At 30.4% G+C, this 19,109-nt stretch overlaps 1 protein-coding gene across 2 annotated transcripts in view; it reads right to left on the bottom strand.

Annotated features, from left to right (window-relative positions):
• Positions 1–8,270, bottom strand: part of LOC144856032 (ataxin-10-like) — a 79,055-nt gene extending 70,785 nt beyond the window's left edge. For both annotated transcript variants that reach the window (XM_078714012.1, XM_078714011.1), the window contains exons 1-7: positions 8,102–8,270; positions 7,674–7,862; positions 7,199–7,375; positions 6,846–7,013; positions 6,168–6,471; positions 5,725–5,830; positions 3,105–3,262 (exon numbers count right to left, since the gene is read on the bottom strand). In XM_078714012.1, the coding sequence (XP_078570138.1) occupies positions 3,105–3,262; positions 5,725–5,830; positions 6,168–6,471; positions 6,846–7,013; positions 7,199–7,375; positions 7,674–7,862; positions 8,102–8,187 (1,188 nt within the window). In that variant the 5' untranslated portion in view covers positions 8,188–8,270. The remainder of the gene's footprint in view (positions 1–3,104; positions 3,263–5,724; positions 5,831–6,167; positions 6,472–6,845; positions 7,014–7,198; positions 7,376–7,673; positions 7,863–8,101) is intronic.
• Positions 8,271–19,109: the final 10,839 nt, after the last annotated feature.

Genomic DNA, 19,109 nt, shown 5'->3' on the forward strand with positions numbered 1-19,109 from the left:
AAAATAGAGTTATGGTGACTCATAGGATTTGAACACATGATAATGGTCATTGAAGGTGGGCATCTTACTAAAACAATCAATTGAACTACATAGTGGGTTTGGTGTATGGATACATTAATCCATGATTAATCAAGACAGTTGATATTCAATACAATGTTGGCGCCTAGATATATTAATATTAGAGGAACAGTCGATATTCATAAGTCTACAAACATAGAGGGCACAATCATAACGTTTTGCAAAATTCTAAATCGGTGGTTTAGAAAGGTAATAATTCAGATGCAATGTTTTAGTTGAATTACAACAAACAACTAAAAAGTGATAAAAAGGTGTTGAAATAATGATGAAGTCGTTAAAAGTAAATTTACCTATAAAATGTCTAACAAAGTTGTGATTAATAATGTCATTAGAGTGTATCCATTTAATGTTTATTGTTTTATGGATCCTCATTTACAATTATTTCTAGCACCTGGTACACAGAGACTAATTAACAACATTAAATCCAGTGATTTATTAGTTCATTATAAATGAACATTGTGTTTCGAAATCACACGTAACCAACGCACGTAGTTAAATGCAATTTGATTGGTTGATCCAAATGAAGGAGATACATTGATGAATATCAGGAATGCAGATGATGGGTGACTTTGAAGCATCTTTAGCGGTAAAATTACTCATTCATTGTCTGTATACAAACATGTTGATGTGCCTATAGCTCTATCTAGATTTCAATCACACTAAATTAACTAGCAAAATCCTAAACTGTATATTCATTGTTTATATCTGTAATTTTTTTTATGATGAAAATGAAATACTGTACATCAAAATCAAATCAAGACATTCTTTGAAACTGTCTGTAATGCATAATTTTTAAATACAATAGGGGGCACCTTTGTTACCCATCAAAGTGTCCTCTTAATATGGGTATCTCCTGAATAAGGGCTGGTTGCAGGGTTAGAACATATAATTTCACTTTGTTTATGGGATAATGTCCCCTTAATATCGGTGTCCCAAAGAAGGGGTTCTATACTTTTACTTATATTCACAATTTCATCAACCATTATGTAATGGCAGAGCCTACAAATAAAAGGCAGTCAATCATCACACATTATTATGTTTTGTACTCTCAGGTTCCGAAACAATCTCATTTCTATTAGGATTTTAAATTGAATAATTGATGACGAAATTAGTGTTGACTCAACATGAAGTTCAGCCTAGAATTTTGCCAGATTCTCAGCATATAATTCACAACATAATTCTTAAAAGATTTCACAAAAGATAAACCAGTTATTAACTTAATTGGAAAATAAGGTAACTTAATATTATGCTTGGCTCAGATGGGTAGTTTAAACATTACCATATTAAATCTGAGGGGGTAATGGAATGAGATAGAAGAAACGTTCTCTTGCTATCTTTTTGTGTATATAGCATGGTATAAACGTAGATCTGGAGTACACCAGCAATGAAGAAAACTGATACTAAGTATCCTTCAATGACAGCCATGTGTCTTCAGAAGACAGGCTACAAGAACAACAACACGAAATAGATTGGTTACTTTAACGTACAGATAGATCAAAGATTCCATACTGTAAATTGTGTAGATACTTTTTACTAACACAACTATATAAAATAAATGTTTTTGACAGGAAGTAGTGGGCGAGTTGTTCATAGTGACCCAGGTGGGCCACCGCAGTAGCCCAGGGTCTTGACAATGTGATACACAGATGTGGGTGGGCTCCTACTGTCCTCTCCTACACATGGCATTTAAGCATACTTTGCTACAACTGTAAACAACGCGGTACTAATCCCTAACTCCATGGTTTTTAACACTAATAATTAGTATCAATTAACACAAATACTATCAAAAGTTCAACCACAAATTGGGAATGAAACTAATTTAGTGTTGAGTTGTAGCAACGAAAGTATTAAACATTTTCTTTCTACCTTCTGTAGTGTAGCAGCGATTCATTCTCAAGTGTGATGGTTAAAATTATATGATGCACAATAAACAAGACAAGTACTATTATTGTGTATTGTATTATTATTATTTTTATTATTATTATTTTTATTATTATTATACTGAATATTTTTAAAATTCATAAATCAGTATTAAAACTGAATGTAAATTATGGGCAATGTTATTGTTATACCAATTCCCTACAACTAACTAAATCATTCAGCATAATAAATTGCGATTCAATGAATACTTTGATTACCTAATAAGGATTGTCTAGGCTAGCTACCTAATAAGGATTGCCTACCTAATTATTGCCTAGACTGATTACCTAATAAGGATTGCCTAGACTTTTGTAGATTGGCTACTTAATAAGGATCTCCTAGACTGGCTACCTAACAACAACTGCCTAGAATGGTTACCTATAAGGATTGCCTAGATTTTTCTAGACTGGCTACCTAATAAGGATTCCTAGACTGATTACCTAATAAGGATTGCCTAGAATTTCCTAGACTGGCTACCTAATAAGGATTGCCTAAACTGACTAAATTATGATTGTGTATACGGTGTATATGTATACTGTATCTAGCTAGGCCAGTACAAATTATTAAACTTACAAATGCGTGTCCTACTAAGGGAGCCTAAACAAATAAGAACGTACTTTGAATTCCAGTAGTAAGACTGTACCTAATGGTTGAACTGGCTTCTTCTTGTAACTCATTATACTGTAAATTGCATCTCCAATGAGCAACTAGCTATAAATAAGCTAAGCTACAGCAACGGAGACTTAATGCGCATTAAAAACTAAGTCTGTGAGAGAAATCAGGCAGAATTGGGACACTGGAATTGGTGGATACATTTCGCGAGGAATGGATGAATAGCTCATGAGCAAGCATATGAACAGCCATGCAAGGAGTGGATTAACAGCTCATGAGCAAGCATATGAACAAGCATGCAAGGAGTGGACTAACTGCTCATGAGCAAGCATATGAACAAGCATGCAAGGAGTGGACTAACTACTCATGAGCAAGCGTATGAACAAGCATGCAAGGATTAGACTAACTGCTTATGAGCAAGCATATGAACAAGCATGCAAGGATTAGACTAACTGCTCATGAGCAAGCATGTGAACAAGCATGCAAGGTCTTACCTTATTCTGGTTATCTTTATGTCTAAAACACATGTTGCCAACCAATCGAATTAAATCTCTTTTGAACCCATGTTTTGGGTGGATATCAGTTTGGCTAAAATGGGATGATGTAGTTTTTTCTGTTTCAGACATTACGAGATGAGAACTTTGAAGAAGACCTATTGAGAAAGAGAAAAGCACAACATTAAAATGAATACAACAAATTCAAAATCAATTTATAAAAATTCTACATGATATTTCTATTTACAACAAGTCAAGAATTATTTGAGATTGACATGACAGCTATGCATATAAATCTATTTATTTTAAGTGTGAGGTTTGGAGTCAGGAACCCAACCGAGTGGAATTCGATAATCAGACACTGTTACAAATTAAATCCACACGGAATCCAACAGAGAAATATAACCCATTACATGGATAAACGACGAAATATCACAATAAAGATGCTGTTGTCAGGTAATGTGAATTGACATATAATTTTACAGACATGGTATTAGGTAAACTTGCAAGAGATGAAAACATACGTCTCGTTGGAATGTCAAATTAAAGATGAAATTGTCAATTTTCTAACAATTTTGGGTTGTTTTACAGATATTTTATTATAAAATTTTAGTCCTTAATTAGAAGTTATTTAATTTACTTGTGACCTGTTAATATACAAAGATGATACAGTATTCTTTTTCTTTTTAATTGTTCATGATAAATTAAAAAACTAAGAATATAATCATTTCATATTTTCATTTTAATTTATTCATTAATCGTGAATTTGTTATATTGTAAACATTGCATTCAGTATGGCTATTTGCCCACAAATTTGATTCTTGTGGATTTTATGGAAATAAAATAGGAATTGTTTATAAGTTAAGGATTGAGAGAGCATCCTTAAGGTGATGGGTGTACGATGTTACCTGGGAATGTGAAATAAGACAACTATGTGTAATGTCATTTGCCAACACCTGTTCACAACGTGGTAAACACCTTGTGGAATACTTTACAAGTGAAACTTTATGTTTCTTTAGAATTCACACCTGAAACAATTTGCCACTTTAAGTAAATCATTTTCAGAAACCAATTCTATTTGCTTTAAATTGAAACATTCCTAAGATATGATTTTCTATGAAGAATACATAATATGGGATTATACCATGAAACTAGTCATGTGATCATCGGTTGCAGGTTTAAGCTATGTTCACACTGAGATCAGATCTGGTGTCTAGAATAAAAAATCTTGAAAAATGGGTGTAGTGTTTAGGAAAGATCTGTCTACAAACAAACTACAAACTAATTTGACAAAAAAAGTGTGATGTGACATTATCGTGTTCATATTTGGGTACATCACATTTTTTATCACATAAAGTTTGATAGTGTAGACAGAGCTTAAGATTCTGATTCATTCTGGATTCCATACAAAATGTTGTTGTGATTCCGGTCAGTGTAAATAGAGCTTACAATTAAAAATCCTTTTTTTTTTCATGAAAGCTAATTGAGCACTTTTAATAAACATGTTTCTATATTTTAATATCATTTGTATAAACAATTTTATTAATGTTTTAAAATAGACATTTATTTTTTTAAAGATTAATCAGAATAGACACCAATGCGAAGTTAAAAACAAATTTATATTTCAGAATGACTTGGCTATAAGAACAGGTTTGGCGCATTTGAATCAACTTGGTTGATGCGTAGCCCAATGAATCCCATATGAGCCATCATTAGTTACACATGTACGATAGGCTATCAAAGCATGACATTGCACAATTGCCTTCATTTAACCACTGTGATAATTGCTTTTCAAAACATGAAATAATTACTGATGTATTGTGGAAAGTACAAGGCATAGTGATTATGTGGAAAATGATTAATTTGCAAATTGAACTTGAAACTTTTCTGTAAATTAATAATGGTGGCAAAAGGTGAATTTAGCTTTATCTACAGACACTCGTTTCTATAATATAGGATAAATAATTTTTTTTATATATAAAATTAACAAATCAATTCATTGCTCAGATATATTCTACAAGAAAGCTACCTTTTTTTTTATTATTTATATTTTTGTATATGTAGTGACAAATTTGAATAAATAAATTGTTGAAAGCATCCTAGACAGAACCTAAAAAAAGATTCAATAAAACTTTTGGTTGCCTTTGCATAATTAAAATCATACTATCAATCGTCGTCTGAAAAAATCGGCAATTTATCTGTTGGCAATTGTCCCACTGTATAGTATTTGGCCGATATTTTAGTTATACGTGCCAAATAATGATTCTAAAATTAACCACCAATTGGAAAATTACAATTCGTTTTGTTGTTAAAATCTTTGTTTCTGGCTTATAAAGATATTCTATATTTGCACTTCATCTGTTGATAAGTGGAGGTTTAATTAAATGTGGCATGACTTGGCTTACTATTGAAAAACAAATGAAAAGAGAAATTTTTACAATAGATATATAACCAAGAACACAACCAGTAACTTGTTTTATCAGTAGCAGCAAGCTTTCATGTGGGAGGCAGATTTTATAAAATTCTAGCAAATAATGGTTGACCCTTTGACCCTACCTTACATCACTTCTGATAATAGTATATAAATTTGATGATAAAACCCAGTTGTAGCTTAACTCACCTATTGCATGCACAAGTAACGAGGTTCTATTCTGTAGAGGGCGGTAGACATGTAGATTTGATGTTGCAAGACAAAGAACTTTTAAAAGAAGAGGTATTTGCAAATACTGAAAAAAAAACAAAGTCAGATACAATAACTGCTTCAGAGTTTTTCTTATAGGAGGTTAATGGATGAATTATCTGTTGCTGCTAATGTAACTATTTCACTTACATTGATTTAATGAGAATGAAATTTAATTATGCTTAATTGTTGAAACCCATATCCAAACTTTTTTTTTTTTTTTTCTCAATGAGAATAAAGCTCTTTCGTGAACAATGACATGGTTTTCAGGGGTGTATCCAGAATTGTTTAAACATGTTTATTATTATTATTAATAGTCTGTCAAAAAGAGATATCCTCCTCTAGGAGAAAAACTTCCTATCATTGATGTTCTTTCAACTTACTATATCTTGTTTTGACTCAGTACTGGAATCAGCTGAAAACCCTGTTAGTAACGTCATTTCAAATGTTTCTGCTAGAAAGTCAATAGATAATTGTGGAATCTTAGTATCAAACTTAGTCTCTTCCATCTGATGATCATTTGTCGCCTCTTTTACAAATGGCTGACAAAGCAACGAGTTATCTGTATCATTTGAAAGCAAAGCTGATGTGATGTCAAGAAGAGTCACTTTGGAATTGTCATTGAGGTTGCCATAGCATTGTAGAAATAGGTCAGGTGACTTGAGCAGTTCTTCAAGGATCTGTAAGCTTTAAATGTACCATTACCAGTAAGAAAATGTTCATCAATTATTTTAACACATTTTACTTGTTATATAGTGTAAAACTAAACATTGAATCATGGCTTCCTTGTTATTTGGAGTCAGTTTATACTATGTTATTTAAACATAATCAGTGCATCGATAAAGATAAAAACTAGAAGCAAACAAACAAATTTCTTTATATTTTTTATTGAACTGAATTCTGGATAAAATTTATATTTTAGTGGAGCTGTAGCTTAGTGGTTAACATGCTTGCCTTCCAATCCCAAAGTCCAGGGTTCAACCCTGACCTAGTGCCAATAATGAAATCATTTTTGTTTAATATTTGCAACTTTTGATTTCAAGGAATTAAACAACACTTACCACCAATCCTGTTCAGTTTCTTTAGTAGAAAGTTCTAAAATAACTTCAACAAGTGGTATACCAGGAGGTTGCATTATTTGTAATCGATTCACATCAGAGGTCATGGAATGGTATATTAGCATACATGTGTAATTCTGTACCTTACTATCAGGACACTTTAACAATGTTCTGTAAGACAAAAGGAAAAAAAAGTTCAATTTAAAAAAAGACTGAACAATCAACATAAAAAAAGAGCATAAGAATAATGATGAAAGTGCAAATTAAAGAGGTATGTACTGCGCCTATAAACAATCATTGATTTGATATGGCATGTTGTAAATGCTTTTATTATGATTATATTATTAAATACTCACAGTAAAGTGTCTGGAAAAATAGCATTCCATATTATCTTTTGTGTTGGTATGTTACCACTTCCAGCATTGCTAAAGACTTGAACCGCACATCTGATGACAGTGTCTTGGTTTGTAACTTCTGGATGGCTTGTCAGCATCACAATTAGCTTCTTGATATTTTTAACACACTCAGAATTACTAAAGAAATGAGTTTTAAAATGAATCTATACTTATGCAATATTTGTATGTACTTTTGTAAATATTAAACATTCCACAGTGCAACTTTTAATCTTTGTGTGGCAGATCGGGCCAGGATCTTGAAATAGATTGCCCAGGCAGGGCCTAAATAATGTAAAACAAAGTGCTCAACCTATTAAGGTTCTATCACTAGCATTGCAATTGTAGGGGAGGGGAGATTTGTCGGAGGACTTGGTTTTACCTTTATAATTAATTTGTGCCGCATAATGGTCACTTAATATTATCCACCCATCCTTACCAAAGCGTGTTCTGGTTACGTTGACACTCAACACAGGCATTTCGTAAACATCTCAAACATTCCACAATAATATCATGGTGACTTTTTTCTAATTCTTTACTGCCATCTTCATTTACAGTTACAATGTCTTCATACTGCTTATCCAGACATTTTGCAAAAAAAATAAAATGCTGGGGATCCAGCAACTCTCTGAAATTAAAAAGAAAAACACAATTAAATAACATGTAGGTTAGTGCAGTGGATACCATCCCATCTATTTAATATAAAGTTTATTACTATTTGGAATATCAATTTTGACCTCTACCATAGCCTAGGCCTAGCTAGCCTAGGAAAGTATGGCATCCCCGCCGAGTAGACTGTTGGCAGAAGCCAGACCAGGCAGCCTTCATAAAAAATATACGGTACCGTAATGAACCTGGCTAATTAACCTGTTTTTTAATTCTTTAAGGTTATCTGTCATGTTCTTGAGTGTTTCCAGCAACTCGTGCTTTGTTTTGTGGCTGATTGTTTCCATGTTAAACAAGAATTTGTCTACTATTTATACATTTCTAAGCCCTATTCTTCTATCGTCCGCATCTCCCTCGCGTCATCTTTTTTCATCGTCGTCTGGAGCTATATTGTGTAGTCGTTTTTTGATAACTGAGAGCTATCAGTGTGTATCATCCTCGTATATAATTGTTTCTTAGTTGTAATAAAGATCACATTATTATAACATCTAGCATATTATTATAATATATAAATTTATAGGTACCAAAACTAATATTTTTATTTAAAAAAAAATTCGATAAGTATTTTAATAACACTGAAACAACATTCTTAATATAACAAATGATATGTAGTACTACTAAATCAATGTCTAATTGCATAGGACTATGTGTACAGTATTATGATCAGTGTAGTCAGAATTTGATAACTGAGCACGCATCTTTTAATATCTACCTCATCAATAATTAGCATTGATATCATATATCACATTGTTGGATATGATCAGTGTAGTCATAATTTGATAACTGAGCACGCATCTTTTAATATCTACCTCATCAATAATTATTATTAATAATCTATATCACATTGTTCGATATCATCAGTGTAGTCATAATTTGATAACTGAGCACGCATCTTTTAATATCTACCTCATCAATAATTATTATTAATAATCTATATCTCATTGTTCGATATGATCAGTGTAGTCAGAATTTGATAACTGAGCACGCATCTTTTAATATCTACCTCATCAATAATTATTATTAATAATCTATATCACATTGTTCGATATGATCAGTGTAGTCAGAATTTGATAACTGAGCACGCATCTTTTAATATCTACCTCATCAATAATTATTATTAATAATCTATATCACATTGTTCGATATGATCAGTGTAGTCAGAATTTGATAACTGAGCACGCATCTTTTAATATCTACATCATCAATAATTATTATTAATAATCTATATCACATTGTTGGATATGATCAGTGTAGTCAGAATTTGATAACTGAGCACGCATCTTTTAATATCTACCTCATCAATAATTATTATTAACAATCTATATCCCATTGTTGGATATGATCAGTGTAGTCAGAATTTCATAACTGAGCACGCATCTTTTAATATCTACCTCATCAATAATTATTATTGATAATCTATATCACATTGTTGGATACGATCAGTGTAGTCAGAATTTGATAACTGAGCACGCATCTTTTAATATCTACCTCATCAATAATTATTATTAATAATCTATATCAAATTGTTCGATATGATCAGTGTAGTCAGAATTTGATAACTGAGCACGCATCTTTTAATATCTACCTCATCAATAATTAATATTAATAATTTATATCACATTGTTCGATATGATCAGTGTAGTCAGAATTTGATAACTGAGCACGCATCTTTTAATATCTACATCATCAATAATTATTATTAATAATCTATATCACATTGTTCGATATGATCAGTGTAGTCAGAATGTGATAACTGAGCACGCATCTTTTAATATCTACCTCATCAATAATTAATATTAATAATCTATATCACATTTTTGGATATGATCAGTGTAGTCAGAATTTGATAACTGAGCACGCATCTTTTAATATCTACCTCATCAATAATTAGCATTGATATCATATATCACATTGTTGGATATGATCAGTGTAGTCATAATTTGATAACTGAGCACGCATCTTTTAATATCTACCTCATCAATAATTATTATTAATAATCTATATCACATTGTTGGATATGATCAGTGTAGTCATAATTTGATAACTGAGCACGCATCTTTTAATATCTACCTCATCAATAATTATTATTAATAATCTATATCTCATTGTTCGATATGATCAGTGTAGTCAGAATTTGATAACTGAGCACGCTTCTTTTAATATCTACCTCATCAATAATTATTATTAATAATCTATATCACATTGTTCGATATGATCAGTGTAGTCAGAATTTGATAACTGAGCACGCATCTTTTAATATCTACCTCATCAATAATTATTATTAATAATCTATATCACATTGTTCGATATGATCAGTGTAGTCATAATTTGATAACTGAGCACGCATCTTTTAATATCTACCTCATCAATAATTATTATTAATAATCTATATCTCATTGTTCGATATGATCAGTGTAGTCAGAATTTGATAACTGAGCACGCATCTTTTAATATCTACCTCATCAATAATTATTATTAATAATCTATATCACATTGTTCGATATGATCAGTGTAGTCAGGATTTGATAACTGAGCACGCATCTTTTAATATCTACCTCATCAATAATTATTATTGATAATCTATATCACATTGTTGGATACGATCAGTGTAGTCAGAATTTGATAACTGAGCACGCATCTTTTAATATCTACCTCATCAATAATTATTATTAATAATCTATATCAAATTGTTCGATATGATCAGTGTAGTCATAATTTGATAACTGAGCACGCATCTTTTAATATCTACCTCATCAATAATTAATATTAATAATCTATATCACATTGTTCGATATGATCAGTGTAGTCAGAATTTGATAACTGAGCACGCATCTTTTAATATCTACATCATCAATAATTATTATTAATAATCTATATCACATTGTTGGATATGATCAGTGTAGTCAGAATTTGATAACTGAGCACGCATCTTTTAATATCTACCTCATCAATAATTATTATTGATAATCTTTATCACATTGCAATATATGATCAGTGTAGTCATAATTTGATAACTGAGCACGCATCTTTTAATATCTACATCATCAATAATTATTATTAATAATCTATATCACATTGTTCGATATGATCAGTGTAGTCAGAATTTGATAACTGAACACGCATCTTTTAATATCTACCTCATCAATAATTAATATTAATAATCTATATCACACTGTTGGATATTATCAGTGTAGTCATAATTTGATAACTGAGCACGCATCTTTTAATATCTACCTCATCAATAAGTAATATTAATAATCTATATCACATTGTTCGATATGATCAGTGTAGTCATAATTTGATAACTGAGCACGCATCTTTAAATATCTACCTCATCAATAATTATTATTAATAATCTATATCACATTGTTGGATATGATCAGTGTAGTCATAATTTGATAACTGAGCACGCATCTTTTAATATCTACTTCAATAATTAATATTAATATTAATATCACATTGTTAGATGTGATCAGTGTAGTCAGAATTTGATAACTGAGCACGCATCTTTTAATATCTACCTCATCAATAATTATTATTAATATCTTATATCACATTGTTGGATATGATCAGTGTAGTCATAATTTGATAACTGAGCACGCATCTTTAAATATCTACTTCAATAATTAATATTAATATTAATATCACATTGTTAGATGTGATCAGTGTAGTCAGAATTTGATAACTGAGCACGCATCTTTTAATATCTACCTCATCAATAATTATTATTAATATCTTATATCACATTGTTGGATATGATCAGTGTAGTCATAATTTGATAACTGAGCACGCATCTTTTAATATCTACTTCAATAATTAATATTAATATTAATATCACATTGTTAGATGTGATCAGTGTAGTCAGAATTTGATAACTAAGCACGCATCTTTAAATATCTACTTCATCAATAATTATTATTAATAATATATATCACATTGTTGGATATGATCTGTGTATTCATAATTTGATATAACGCATCTTTTAATATCTACCTAATCAATAATAATTATTAATACTTAATGTTGGATATGATCAGTGTGGTTTTGTTAAATTTACTGTATACGAGAGATCGAGTCGATGGGTTTTGAAAATGTGTTATTCTTTTGTTCCTAATCACCCTATTGATTTGTATCCGTTTGTTGTTTAAATTTATACTTTTAAGAACGCATCGTTTATGATGAACGTGTGCCGTTGTAAAAATAAAAATATTCCATATCTTTTTATGTTTCATATGTATTGGCTTCTATTGAGGGTCCCAGTTCTTCTTAACAGAATAAATTTGCAGTGAATGAATAATTTGATAAATGAGGACGTGTGTTTTAACATCGATCTATACAGACCGTATTAATACTCTTCCAGAAATGATATGTTGCTATAATAGGCCTATGACGAATTTCCATTACATTAATAATTCAATTAAAAAGGAAATGTGTCAGAAATACTAAAGAATCCAGTAATCTTGTTGATTAATAATTAGTTGTACCATTTCTGATGAACGAACAGAAAACTAAACTTGCAGCCAATCAAAAAGCTGCTGTACTGTATAAGTAGGGAATTTTAAGTAGGAGTTGTTTAAATGTCATTGGTCTCGGCTTTTACAAGCTTCTGACCTAGTTTGTGTTTTAAAATGTCAATTTTGGATAAATTGACAGATTTTACCATGTAAACTGTGCAAACTTAATGCAAACTTTAATAAAAACACCCCACAAACATCATTCAAATCACTTAATATTGATTATACTACTGCTAGAACTATAAAAGAGGACAATTTATGAAATAATTTTATTGAAATAGCTCTAGGTTTGATTTTTTAGGGTGAAAAATGTCAATTTTGGATAAATTTACAGATTTTACCATGTAAACTGCATAAACTTAATGCAAACTTTAAAAAAAACACCCCACAAACATCATTCAAACCACTTAATATTGATTATATCACTACTAGAACTGTAAAAGAAGACAATTTTTTAAATCAATTTATTGAAATAGCTCTAAGTTTGATTTTTTTAGGGTGAAAATGTCAATTTTGGATAAATTTACAGATTTTACCATTTAAACTGCGTAAACTTAATACAAACTTTAAAAAAACACCCACAAACATCATCCAAACAACTTAATATTGATTATACCACTACAAAAACTATAAAAGAGGACAATTTATGGAATAATTTTATTGAAATAGCTCTAGGTTTGATTTTTTAGGGTGAAAAATGTCAATTTTGGATAAATTGACAGATTTTACCATGTAAACTGTGCAAACTTTAAAAAAACACCCCACAAACATCATCCAAACCACTTAATATTGATTATACCACTGCTAGAACTAGAAAAGAGGACAATTTATGAAATAATTTTATTGAAATAGCTCTAGGTTTGATTTTTTAGGGTGAAAAATGTCAATTTTGGATAAATTTACAGATTTTACCATGTAAACTGCATAAACTTAATGCAAACTTAAAAAAAACACCCCACAAACATCATTCAAACCACTTACTATTGATTATATCACTACTAGAACTGTAAAAGAAGACAATTTTTGAAATCAATTTATTGAAATAGCTCTATGTTTGACTTTTTAGGGTGAAAAATGTCAATTTTGGATAAATTTACAGATTTTACCATGTAAACTGCATAAACTTAATACAAACTTTAAAAAAACACCCCACAAACATCATTCAAACCACTTAATATTGATTATACCACTGTAGAACTATAAAAGAGGACAATTTATGAAATAATTTTATTGAAATAGCTCTAGGTTTGATTTTTTAGGGTGAAAAATGTCAATTTTGGATAAATTTACAGATTTTACCATGTAAACTGCATAAACTTAATGCAAACTTAAAAAAAACACCCCACAAACATCATTCAAACCACTTAATATTGATTATATCACTACTAGAACTGTAAAACTGATCATATCCAACAATGTGATATAGATTATTAATATTAATTATTGATGAGGTAGATATTAAAAGATGCGTGCTCAGTTATCAAATTATGACTACACTGATCATATCGAACAATGTGACATAGATTATTAATAATAATTATTGATAAGGTATATATTAAAAAATAAACAGATCATATCCAACAGTGTGATATAGATTATTAATATTAATTAATGATGAGGTAGATATTGAAAGATGGGTGCTCAGTTATAAAATTATGACTACACTGATCATATCCAACATTGTGATATAGGATATTATTAATAGTTATTGATAAGGTAGATATTAAAAGATGCGTGCTCAGTTATCAAATTATGCTCAGTTATCAAACTATGACTACACTGATCATATCCAACATTGTGATATAGGATATTATTAATAGTTATTGATAAGGTAGATATTAAAAAACTAAACAGATCATATCCAACAGTATGATAAAGATTATTAATAATAATTATTGATGAGGTAGATATTAAAAGATGCGTGCTCAGTTATCAAATCCTGACTACACTGATCATATCCAACAATGTGATATAGATTATTAATAATAATTATTGATGAGGTAGATATTAAAAGATGCGTGCTCAGTTATCAAATTCTGACTACACTGATCATATCGAACAATGAGATATAGATTATTAATAATAATTATTGATGAGGTAGATATTAAAAGATGCGTGCTCAGTTATCAAATTATGACTACACTGATCATATCGAACAATGTGATATAGATTATTAATAATAATTATTGATGAGGTAGATATTAAAAGATGCGTGCTCAGTTATCAAATTCTGACTACACTGATCATATCGAACAATGTGATATAGATTATTAATAATAATTATTGATGAGGTAGATATTAAAAGAAGCGTGCTCAGTTATCAAATTCTGACTACACTGATCATATCGAACAATGAGATATAGATTATTAATAATAATTATTGATGAGGTAGATATTAAAAGATGCGTGCTCAGTTATCAAATTATGACTACACTGATCATATCCAACAATGTGATATAGATTATTAATAATAATTATTGATGAGGTAGATATTAAAAGATGCGTGCTCAGTTATCAAATTCTGACTACACTGATCATATCGAACAATGTGATATAAGATATTAATAATAATTATTGATGAGGTAGATATTAAAAGATGCGTGCTCAGTTATCAAATTCTGACTACACTGATCACATCTAACAATGTGATGATATTAAATAATAATTATTGATGAGGTAGATATTTAAAGATGCGTGCTCAGTTATCAAATTATGACTACACTGATCATATCGAACAATGTGATATAGATTATTAATAATAATTATTGATGAAGTAGATATTAAAAGATGCATGCTCAGTTATCAAATTCTGACTACACTGATCACATCTAACAATGTGATATATGATATTAATATTAATTATTGATGAGGTAGATATTAAAAGATGCGTGCTCAGTTATCAAATTATGACTACACTGATCATATTGAACAATGTGATATAGATTATTAATAATAATTATTGATAAGGTATATATTAAAAAACTAAACAGATCATATCCAACAGTGTGATATAGATTATTAATATTAATTAATGATGAGGTAGATATTGAAAGATGGGTGCTCAGTTATAAAATTATGACTACACTGATCACATCCAACATTGTGATATAGGATATTATTAATAGTTATTGATAAGGTAGATATTAAAAAACTAAACAGATCATATCCAACAGTATGATAGAGATTATTAATATTAATTAATGATGATGTATCTATATTAAAAGATTTTTGCTCAGTTATCAAATTATGACTACACTGATCATATCCAACAATGTGATATAGATTATTAATAATAATTATTAATGAAATATATATTGAAAGATGGGTGCTCAGTTATAAAATTATGACTACACTGATCATATCCAACAATGTGATATAGATTATTAATAATAATTATTGATGAGGTAGATATTAAAAGATGCGTGCTCAGTTATCAAATTCTGACTACACTGATCATATCGAACAATATGATATAAGATATTAATAATAATTATTGATGAGGTAGATATTAAAAGATGTGTGCTCAGTTATCAAATTATGACTACACTGATCATATCGAACAATGTGATATAGATTATTAATATTAATTATTGATGAGGTAGATATTGAAAGAGTCGTGCTCAGTTATCAAATTATGACTACACTGATCACATCTAACAATGTGATATAGATTATTAATAATAATTATTGATGAGGTAGATATTAAAAGATGCGTGCTCAGTTATCAAATTCTGACTACACTGATCACATCTAACAATGTGATATATGATATTAATATTAATTATTGATGAGGTAGATATTAAAAGATGCGTGCTCAGTTATCAAATTATGACTACACTGATCATATCGAACAATGTGATATAGATTATTAATCATAATTATTGATAAGGTATATATTAAAAAACTAAACAGATCATATCCAACAGTGTGATATAGATTATTAATATTAATTAATGATGAGGTAGATATTAAAAGATGCGTGCTCAGTTATCAAATTCTGACTACACTGATCATATCCAACAATGTGATATAGATTATTAATATTAATTATTGATGAGGTAGATATTAAAAGATGCGTGCTCAGTTATCAAATTATGACTACACTGATCATATCGAGCAATGTGATATAGATTATCAATAATAATTATTGATGAGGTAGATATTAAAAGATGTGTGCTCAGTTATCAAATTCTGACTACACTATCATATCCAACAATGTGATATAGATTATTAATAATAATTATTGATGAGGTAGATATTAAAAGATGCGTGCTCAGTTATCAAATTCTGACTACACTGATCATATCCAACAATGTGATATAGATTATTAATAATAATTATTGATGATGAAGATATTAAAAGATGCGTGCTCAGTTATCAAATTCTGACTACACTGATCATATCGAACAATGTGATATAGATTATTAATAATAATTATTGATGAGGTAGATATTAAAAGATGCGTGCTCAGTTATCAAATTCTGACTACACTGATCATATCGAACAATGTGATATAGATTATTAATAATAATTATTTATGAGGTAGATATTAAAAGATGCGTGCTCAGTTATCAAATTCTGACTACACTGATCATATCGAACAATGAGATATAGATTATTAATAATAATTATTGATGAGGTAGATATTAAAAGATGCGTGCTCAGTTATCAAATTCTGACTACACTGATCATATCGAACAATGTGATATAGATTATTAATAATAATTATTTATGAGGTAGATATTAAAAGATGCGTGCTCAGTTATCAAATTCTGACTACACTGATCATATCGAACAATGAGATATAGATTATTAATAATAATTATTGATGAGGTAGATATTAAAAGATGCGTGCTCAGTTATCAAATTATGACTACACTGATCATATCCAACAATATGATGTAGAGTATTAATTATTGATGATGTAGATATTATAAGATGCATGCTAAGTTATCAAATTTTGACTACACTGATCATATTTGATATTGTGATTGATGATGATATATTCATATAAAGAGTTTGTTCTTCTGTACAATACTCACAGTATTTTTTAATCCATCCACATGAAGAAGAGACACAAGAAAAGTTGTTTGAAATTGTGAAGCCTCACAACCTTACTAATTGTGATGACATTTAATATAATATTACAGCCATACACAAACAGTAAGGTAGTTAGGGTCACTACAATCTATTAAAATAATTAACATTAATTAACTGGAAACATTGTTAATTATCAGTTTGAGTTTGACTTTTGTCTCTTTTGTTGTAGAATTGAATCTCTCTTTATCCATTGTTTTCAACCTGAAAATAAACAGGCCTAATACCTTGCCATTAGCAATGAAATCAACTTACACACTAATATTTTATATAGATAGGCTGTCTATGACCCCCAGCCTACCCCTAGCTAGGCCTATGCCTCTCTATACCATTCTGCTGGCTAGCTAGCAAGGCCCTAGGCCTAGTCCTATAATTAATAGCACAGGTCTCATATAGATAGGCCTAGAGTGTTTAGACTGAGCCTGGTTATATGCCTATTTATTTAACTAGGCCTAGGCAGGCATAATCAGCCTAAACTAAGGCCTAATAAACTAGTCTAGGCCTAGGCCCTAAAAACTAGAATACATAGAGCTAGCTAGTTAGGCTAGCCTAGCTACTTATTAGCTAGTAAGTAGGCCTAGCTAGCTAGCCTACCAGTTCCCTAGTAGGGCCTAACCAGGTGGGCCTACCCTAGCTAGGCCTAGTAGTAGTAGTAGTAGTAGTAGTAGTAGTAGTAGTAGTAGTAGTAGTAGTAGTACTACCCTGTAGTAGCCTACTAGGCTAGTACTACTACTAGGCCTACCTAGCTAGACTAGCCCTAGTAGTAGGCCTAGGCTATATGCCTAGTAGTACTAGGCCTACCTAGGCTACTAGCCAGAGTAGAGAGATGCTAGCCTACCTAGGCCTAGCTACTAGGCTAGGCCTACTATACTATAGGCCTAACTAATCTGCCCTTTTTGGAGGCTAAAATATTGTCTAAAATAAGCTATGACCTACAAACATAGCTTAACTATCTGTTAAGGGTGACACTTATGATGGGTAATCATTAAAATATGCTTCTAAATCTACCTTTTTGGCTTGCAATCTTAATATCCAGTCTAGCCTAGGCCTAGGCCTGCACGGATCAGGTAGCGAAACGAACGAAGTGAGAGCAGAGGAGGAGGAGACCTAGCTAGGGCCTAGGTTTCAGGCAGAAAAGAACATCTCGTGTTTGTGAAATTATATATCTATTTATAGTTATTTAAAAATATATCCCTAACATTTCAAAAATTATATATATTACTGATAATTAATTATAAGAATGATACTCTACCTAATGATATAATCAATTAAATGTGTTTTTCGTACGAAATTAATTATATACGAGGATGGCATAAGTGATAGTTCTCTGTTATCAAAAAACAACTACATAATATACCTGTCGTCTGACATGTGGAAAAGGGCCGGATGTTGTGAAATTGTGTTGTTATGCTCGCACCGGGATCACACAAATGAGAGCTTTGTGCTGATAGGTTGCTACAAATGAGCAATCATATGATTGGTTAAAACTTTAGGTCAGGTCATTTAAATGCCTACCCTCAAAAACCACGCTTCAGTAAGCTGCTTGGAAGCGTTTTCTTTAGTTAGGCCTACTTATACCTAGTATTTCGGCTATTTCT

Source organism: Antedon bifida, chromosome 11, assembly GCF_963402885.1.
Source record: "Antedon bifida chromosome 11, ecAntBifi1.1, whole genome shotgun sequence".
Classification (NCBI taxonomy): domain Eukaryota; kingdom Metazoa; phylum Echinodermata; class Crinoidea; order Comatulida; family Antedonidae; genus Antedon; species Antedon bifida.